The sequence below is a fragment of the Topomyia yanbarensis genome, chromosome 2 (assembly GCF_030247195.1).
Source record: "Topomyia yanbarensis strain Yona2022 chromosome 2, ASM3024719v1, whole genome shotgun sequence".
NCBI classification, from domain to species: domain Eukaryota; kingdom Metazoa; phylum Arthropoda; class Insecta; order Diptera; family Culicidae; genus Topomyia; species Topomyia yanbarensis.
In genome coordinates, this window is record NC_080671.1 from 138,599,355 (window position 1) to 138,608,816 (window position 9,462).

Sequence of the window (9,462 nt, forward strand, 5' to 3'; positions counted from 1 at the left end):
TCAAAAGACTTACTTTGACATTCCGTTGACAATTTACGGTACAAGTTAGAAGAGGAAAACTTAAGTGTATTCTAATTCAGCGCAGTTATGTCTCTGATATAACCCACCCATCTTTTTGTCTTTCGAAAGATCGCTAGCAAATTAATCAATTAAAACTGCTTAAAGTGAATATGATGCTAAGTTATAACACAATTTTCCTCCTAAATTAATAGACAAGTAATTTTTATCACAAGCGTTCGCTCAATTTTGGGATTCACTATATTTAGGATACCAACTTTGTCAAAAACTGTTGAATTACAATGAATCGAAATTATGAACTTCAAACTCACATTTCAAGAAAATTGTAGTACCGTTGTAAATAAAGTATATAGAATGCTGAGTTTTATTGAACGCTCCAGGCATATTTTAAAGGATAATTGGTACCTACAATTCATTGACCTAATTTCTGAATATTACTACGATAAAATGATTCAATGGCATTTTATGGTTGAAAGATGGATTGAAGCAGTAATTGGTGCTAAAATCATAATAATCTTAATCACCATCAACTCTACGTTTCAAGTGCGTGAATTTATCCTCTACTAATAGCGTTTCAAACTCACGCTTAAAAATATTATTTGCATTTTAATATGCTCTCTGTTTTTATGTTTCTACATATTAGTACATAATTTATTTTTCTACGCTCACGCGGAATCTAAACATAAACAAGATATTAAACCGAGCATTCAAGTTGCCATGTCAGAATCACGCCCATGTTCCACCAATCAATCATACCGTCATCGTCGTAGTTTGCCATGCTGCTCCGCCCACGCATTCATCCAAGCAGCATTACTGCCATAGTCGGCAGGGTATTGTTTATGAGTGTGCGCACAGAGTGCGTTTGCGTGCATTACCTACATTTTTCCCAATCGACTGCCCTTTCGCACCTTTTGAGCCGCTTCGCTGCCGTTCCTCGGCAGTCTCATTATCATTTTATAATTGCCTCTTACTCGCAGAACAATTTGCGTTTAACATGGAACTGTTTTCTGATTTTCTTCTTTTTTATTCTGTTGCTTACAGGGATCCCATGGACGCGTTGTTACTTGAGCAGCACCTTCGCTCACCGCTTCGGCTCTTTCCGGACCCGCTGATGGCTCAGTTCGGTGGTGTCGGCCAGGACCCGGACGGTGCCCAAGCAGCGCTGCTGGAAAAAGCACGTCAACACCTGCAAATGTGGGGTCGGGCCACACCCTACGGGGATCTGCTGATACCCCAGATGTACCAACGGCCCAATTTGGGTGCACTGAATCTGGGTCATCTCTGGCAAAGCCAATGGCCGTCACAGTTCCCACCGGGATTCCTTCCAAATGCTGCAGCAGCGGCAGCGGCAGCCGCAGCAGCTGCTCCTCCTCCACCACCTCCCAGGACAACTCCTCCTCCAGCTACTCAAACCATGGCTAGCCCTGCTAGTTCCGCTGGGTCGCCATCGCCGGATTTCCGTGCGAAACACTACTCCCGGTTCAGTCCGTACCAAATTCCTCAGGCCCACCATCACCCCTCGCAAGGTTTGGCACCTTCCGGTTCGGCACCCCACCAGTCACCTTTACCGAGAAGTCCATCAAACTAGAACTGACTACACCAGCAATCAGAGGCTTGTCGTTCGTTCCAGCACGTGTAGGCAGTGATTTCCGAAGCAAAATCGACGCAGTATTATCAACTCCTGTACCAGAACCTAATCTCGCAAGTAGACGAACTTTCACTCATCAAGTCTCATCTTCATCTGTAAATAGCCTCGACACCGATCGAATTAGAAACAAAAACCGCCCCCTGCACCGGGGCTATTATTTATTATTTTCCATCAACGCGTTCAGTAGTTTGTAAAGTTCAATGCAATCTCCTTATGTTTTGTTCACAAACAAACAAGAAAATCGTTTTCGTACACCTTACACAAAAACAATGGTAAGATCTCTTTGCTTTAGAATAGGGAAATTTCCGGACGGGAACCAACTGTCCGTACTATATAGCTGTTACCTTTGTGTGCGTGTTTCAGAGTCCCGAGCGCGAAATTATCTATATTTGTTTTGGAATCAAATTGGTTATAGGAAACACAACACTAGCACAGTACGTAGTCGTTAAGTAAGTAATATATTCGTTTTGTACTCTAGGTAAACTGAAATGAACTTGTTTGCTTGAGAAGGATAATAATTTTAACAACCGAAAAAAAATTCGATTCCTAGAACAATGTTATTGGTATGTAAACTAAATGAGAGCTACGAAATGTACACGTTTGCTGCAATTTCTACTAAGCGATGAAAAAAACTACTTCAAAAGTAACTGCTAAATAAATATGCATATAAATTTACCTACGGACACATAATTACCCTCACGAATGGGACAATTCATTGGAAATAAAATAAATTATGAAACATATATGTACTTGGTGAACGAACTCGATGTTGTATAGGCAAATTCATGCAAATAAATACTAGTACTATTGGAAATTAAACATGCTTCATTTTAAATTAATATGATGACACGAGCTCGGAATTGTTTTCTTTATTTTGTTTATTTGACGCAGCTCGTAGCGGAAACTTAACGGAGCCGTGGATATGTTTACAATATGCAAAAAATAAAAAAAAAATTATCTGTTGGATCTTCCTTCGCGTCGGAGAAACATTTGTCTGCTCGCCTACTACGTCATGGGGACCATTTAACTATCCTTTATCTTCCACGCTAAGGTCAACACCGTTGAAGTCGCTTGGTGCTCACGATCAGATATTCTTCCCCCTTAATCGAAAAGTTATCTCTAAAACTCAACTTAGGGGTTAGGTATTTTTTACATGGAGTGGTAGGTAACACCGCAAATCATTTTTTTTCAGGGACGTCTACAAAAAGCTTCGTCACCAAGTCGTTTTTGCATAGAGAAATTACAGCATGTCATTGAAATGATACACTATAACGTACAAAAGTTTTGATCCATTTGCTTCACGTAAAGTTCTAAAATAATCCTCAAAAAAAGTGTTTTGTTTTTCATGCTGGAGCCCTTACCCCCCCCCCCCCCCCCCCTCCTTAAAACCACATAATATTGGTGAAGAATGTATGTAAAAATACTCATTTCGAAGTTATTGAAGAGTTTTAATTTTTTTTACTCCAACTTCAACTACGTATAATAGAGAAAGGTGCAAACCAAAATGGACGAAATAATATTAGGTCACTAACAGCCATAGAAAATCTCTTTGGCGACATTGGCCACCATCATCGGTTCCGGAAGCCCCGGCGGAAATATCTAAATTCAGAATAACAGTCACATCGGTTTCTCGGAGATGGCTAGACGGATTCAACCAAACTTACTCTCAAATGAATGATGCTGCCTCCGTAAATGGCTATCAAATTTCATCCCGAGCCGACTTCCGGTTCCGGAGTTACAGGTTGTAGTGTGCGATCACATAGCAAATTGCGATTCAAACCGATACTCCGATGAAAGCAAAAAAGGTAAAATTTTCGCTAAAATGTTCCTCAAACAACTTAAATTTGCAGTTCTAGGTCACCGAAGGCCAACTTTTGTTGACTACATTGACCGCAAGAGACGGTCCCGGAAGTGCCCGAGAAAAGCGATAGAAACGCTTTCAAAATTAACGAACTCACATCAGCTTCCCGGAAAGGGTTGGGATTTTCACAAACTTAGTCCTAAATGATTACTATAATATCCCCACAGATGACTATAAAATTTCGTACGGATCGCTTATATGGTTCCGGAAATATAAACTAAACCCAAGTAACACTTAAAATGCCTCGGGGATTTATCATTGTTTTATCTTGGTTTTATGAAGGAATCCTTAAAACCGGTGATTTTATTATGGTTTTATACAGCTGTTATCTCATTTGTTCCTAAATTTCACTATAAAACTATGTTATGACTTCTACGATAAAGCTTTAGGTTACAAGTTTATATAGTAGTTCTGAAACGGTCCTACAGTATGTAAAAAAATTGAAGACACTCCTTTTTTGTTCTAGTATTTTTGATGAAAGAAAAGGCTTGTTGTATTATATGTTGAGGATATTTTTAACGATTTAATTTGCCATTTCAGAGCCAATAAATCAAAAAAATAAATGAGTTTGATGATGTGGTAAAGAGTGGTAGTCGAGTAGTGGTAACAAATTGCAAAAGAAAAGAACGGGGGTGTCTTCAATTATTTTACATACTGTATATACTTTGTTAAAACTGGAAAAAAACTAATGTACAACAAGAACTTAAGTTATAATACAGTTTTATCGAAGATTATTGCACGTATTCAGGTTTTAGAATGTCTATATTAAAACCTTTTTAAAATCATTAAAATTACTCTTATGAATGGCATGAACTATACTAAGGGGTTATAAAAATTGTCATCAGAAGCTCGAATCTTTGTTTACTTGCTTGTAATGTAGTAACTGTAGTGCAAATAAGTTACTTCGAAAGTAATAATAATAAGTAATCTTCAGAATTTCTGAACAACCGCTGACAGAAGGAATGGTTTGTTTTTCTCGTTTCTCTACACGGAAACATAAAACAACCCAAAGAATAATTTCTTTTAACTTACTTTTGAGTTGTGCGTCTCTTTTGCACTTATTAGTGTTGTCGAAAGCAACGAGAGATTCGACTCAATCGAGGTCGTGGAATAAGGTACTTTTGAGTTATTTGGGGTATTCTCAAAATTAGGTAAATTCAACTTAAATTTAGGTATATTAAGCTTAAGGGTGAGTATTAAAAACTTTTCAATGAATTGTGATTTTTGCCATGGTTAAAAGGAAACTACCTTCAACACGGTTTACCTAAATTTTGCCTTATTCCACGATACCCCGCGATTGTGTCAAAAGAACTCAATTTTGGGTAGTTTTTCGTATATATGCAGGATGATTATCAAGATGGTAAATAAAGGTAAGAGCTTTTTTGTGCGTGCTGATGCAGTTGTCAATCACGAGAAGCTGTTATTATTAATTGCATCGTTTTTAAAACGTTCTACGATTTGGTGACTTATGTTGATGCTAGATGTTGAGTTAGTTTGTTGCAGGGCTTTGACGTCTTACACGCAATGCAAAATGCATTTCCAATTTCTATTTTGATGGAAAATAAATATTTCATCTCGCTGATTTTTAAAAATGCATCACAAGAAATCTGTCCCGAGATTTCGGTACACAATTTGAAGAGGATCTCTGCGAATATTTATCGAACGAGGACTATTGACAAATCTCGAGCTCGATTGGAATGACACTGACAGTAAATGGTGAACATACTATAGAGATGGCGAGTATTCAGCGTCTTTATTTAATTCTATTGCGCTACTAAAATTTGACAAACGCACCGTTACATAGTAAAAACTCCCACCTTTCATTTACCATCCTGGACAAAGACACTGTCAAAATAATCAAAACCAGCAGGCAGTGATTTAGTCTAGCATAAAACTTGTCACTCTCAACATAGATGCAGAAGTGCACACTTGCTATATGAATTGCTCAGTTATGACCGTTTTAGGAAGAATTGTCTTATGAAAGAATTAGTATACCAAGTTTTATTAAAAAACGCTTTTAATCCAACTAACAGTGTGATGAGACATTTCTTATAACTCTTATCACTCTCTTCGGATATTATATCGTTTGAGAACATTTAGAACTTGATGCTTCGCGATGGCACGGCATAGCAGGGGCGGCGAAACACTTTACCCCCGAGTGGGTAGAAAGCATAGAGTGAGGGGTCCATTAGTAAGGATTTTTTTCCCTTTTCGTAAGGCACACGCTTACATTACATTCACATTAAATCACGTTCGTTTATGCAAATGGAATTGTGGTACATGGTGGTTTTCAAATGCGTGTAGTGCGAGATACATGCGTTGCACATCTAAATTTTTTGAAATGGTTCAAAATTTCGAGTGGGTAATTACCCACTCAGTTATTTTCGAGTGGGTAGTACTACCCATACTACCCACGCTTTCCGCCTGCCCTGCGGCATAGGACAACATCAGTGCTAAAAATCTCTAACCAAATCAATGGGAAAGCAAAAAAATGGCCCATTTTATACATATTAACGAATTATTGCTAATGCTCTGTTAATAAAATATCTAAATTGTGGTGGGAGAACTGAATTTTCCTATAGGGGTTATGTATATTGTACTGAGCCAAAAAAATCGAAATTTTTCTTTTGAATCGATTTGAAGCTTATACTTTACTCAAATTTCCAACGCGACTGAGAACTAAGAAATCAACGCTTTTTCTTGAAAAGGGCGATACTAGCAGTGATACCATGCAAAGAAAATGAACAGTGAATATTTCCAGATTTGGTTTTATTTCCTATTTAAGAACTATTGTGTTTTTTACATCCTAGATTGCATGATTCAGTGATCGAAACCCGAAACTTCATAAAGTAATTATTAAAAATTTTTTTTTGCTATTGAAATTGGCAAAATGATAGTATCGCCCCTTTGGCGATTGTTTACTTTTTCGGTCTCACTTATCAGTATTGAAGTATCGCCCTACGTTTTCATACAATAACTACCGTTTTACACCACCGATTTTTCAATAGCGATCATTGTTACTATTTACAGCTGGTATCAGCTTGATAATTTAAAAAAATACGATAAATAACAGTTTCGCCTCTAAACTGCTTGCAAAAAAAGTATCACCCTGTTTGTTTGCATGGAGCGTGGAGGGCGAAACTTTAAATAAACAAACAAAAATACAGTTTCGCCCGTTGTATTTTTTGCTGTAGTTTAAGAAGCAGTATCGTAGAATCCAAATTTTTAGGTTAATTTGTTGCATTTCAAAGCCCTCATTCGCATGTATGAAAAAAGCTATTTGTTTACATTTGTAAGTATCGCCCTTTTAAAAAAAAAGCGTTAAAATGAAATCGCAGCTCCTGATATCACGCTATCTCTGAAGTGCATGCGTGCATAGTTCCAAATTTTACTTCGACATCGACTTTTTCTAAAGGGGACTTCCCAGTAGTATCCTTGATTTGAATTATTATCGCTAATCCTAATACCAAAGAACAAATAAAAACCTCTCGAAAACGAACCGTTTGGGAAAATCATCATCATTACTGGAATTTTCATTTTCACGAAACTTTTCGATAACCTTCCGTCAACGCAAGTGACTGGGTGCACAGTGCTCTGAAAATCTAGCGAAATCGTCTTAGGGCACCAGCGGGTCTAATTCAGAGCTATCTGCGCGACGAGTCAAATCTATAAAGAATACTAAAAATTGATTTCTATTCCATAATTTTCAGTTCAGCAATTCGAGAGATCGTGCTCACCGCAAGACATGAAAAATAGACTACGTTGTGAAGCGATAGTCACTATTTATTAAAAAATCACGGTTAAACAAAAAATAAAACTATTAAAATATTTCAAATAGTTTATAATTTTCATAAACTTATTAGGAAAAATTGCTTTCGTAATATTGTGTAGGAAAAAAGCTGAAAATTTCAGTATTTTCTCTATCTGCAACATATAAACCCTTAAGTATACCAATTAATTGGTATACGAATTGGAATAGGTTCGCAAAATTTTGAAAGAAGTCTATAAAATAACCCCTTGAAAACTATCTAAAAATTGTTGTAGTTCGATGCAATAAAAAATCCCCAAAAATGAAATATACCTATGAATGTGAAACACAGTGAATAATACATACAATAAAGACCCATTTTTATTTTAGGCTGACAAAATGGGGACATTGACTAAATCGGGCATTTTTTTCTTAAACTGAAGCTGATTATGATGAACTTTTTATTTTTGCATATTTCCATCTTAATGATAAGGAAAACATGCTCAAGAAAGGATTTACTTGAATTCAGTCTTGTTCGTCTGCTAGAACCCATCAAACATATGTTCATATTTGGCTGATAAAATCGGGGTTTCAATGTATTATAAAAGATATTCAGCATTCGAAGAAGTTTCTTGTGAACGAGTGTAGCACGACTTTGTTTATACTTACTTGAAGTCAGCGGCGTAGCCAGAAATTCGGTTTGGTGGGGGTTTGGTGAAAATCGATCATACTGTCCAAACGGCATAATTCCGAAACCGTAATTTTTGAAGTTTTAAAATTATGCAGAATTAATTTTTCAGAAAATAGTAACAGAGTTTGTGTCTTTAGCGAATTTGTTGAGACTTTATTGTAGTAATAAATATTAATCTGAGAAAATTCACCATAAATACTTCTTGGACGATATACCGTCAAAATTATTTTATCAAATGATGCGCTGTTTAACGTTTGTAAAACTCATCGAAGATACTAAACCTCCGAAATTGGCGGTTTCAAAATGATGCTATCTTGACCTTAAATTACTGTTTTTAAATATTTGACCTATACATATAATTATATAATATAATACAACAAAAATCAAATGCTCATCAAAATCGATCTGGACCTGCTAGAGTCGAATGGAAATCGTCATTTTTCATAAATTTCTTTCTACATTCGGAAAGTGTTGTCCTCGTTATTAATCATATTACGTTTTCGTCTCAACTCGACGCATTCCCAAAATAAAAACCTGTTTTAATCCACCTTGTGGTGCAATTGTGCTTGTCTCATTTGTCCAAACTACGATTCCATGGCTGGTTATATTCAATACAATGGTGGAAATGAATATTACATGTTCAGTACGATTTGCACATACTTACAACGGATCGACAGCCACGATCTTGAGATACTATGTGATACTGGAACATCGCTTGAAACCAGCAGCAGATCATGGAGAAAGATCCGGGAGGTCCGGGTCCTGCCGAAAATTTTCAACTTGTTAAGAAATTTTAAACTAGTTTTAATTTTCAAGTAGCAACCCCTCACTGCATATTCTCTCCGGGCCGGTATGATTGACGATTTTTAGAATGATTGCATAACCTTTCTATATGAGAAAGGCAAAAATGTACCAAAGTCCAAAAAAGTCAATTTTTGTCAAACATTATTTTTTACGAGTTTACATCAAATCTGGTGTTAAACCTCAAAACCTTCTCTTGGCTACGCCGTTGCTTGGAGTTATTTATTTCGCTTTTCATTTTCCGATATGTTTCGGATCGATCCAATGGTTATAAGTTAGAAAAATTGCAGTCAGAAGGATCGCACAAATGAACATTTTTACACTGATAAGTTATCAAGTTCCTTCCAGACAACTTGGAAGTGTTCGGTGATTATTTCTAGCGGTTGTAGATAAAAAAATGAAATACAAAATTCGTTTTATCGAAATAATGTTTTGCTTATTTCAATGGATTATTACTATATTGAACAATAAATAGGCGACAAAGAGTAATCAACAAACAGCAAGCCATAACTTTTAAAGTATTCCAAATAGATATTTGAAGTCTTCAGTAAAGTTATTCGCAAAAGTAAGAGCTACAAATTTTCTGAAGACATCATTTCGATATAATCACTTCCAAGAAAATTTGTGAAAATATCTCACTCATAGAGGGATTAATCAGCAAAAGCACAATACCAAAAGAAAGGGCATATCACCTC

At 36.4% G+C, this 9,462-nt stretch overlaps 1 protein-coding gene across 2 annotated transcripts in view; it reads left to right on the top strand.

The window, feature by feature from the left end:
* The window catches only part of LOC131681523 (T-box protein H15), a 173,074-nt gene extending 170,612 nt beyond the window's left edge, over positions 1-2,462 (top strand). For both annotated transcript variants that reach the window (XM_058962339.1, XM_058962340.1), the window contains one exon: positions 1,060-2,462. In XM_058962339.1, the coding sequence (XP_058818322.1) occupies positions 1,060-1,606 (547 nt within the window). In that variant the 3' untranslated portion in view covers positions 1,607-2,462. The remainder of the gene's footprint in view (positions 1-1,059) is intronic.
* The last annotated feature ends 7,000 nt before the right edge of the window (positions 2,463-9,462 follow it).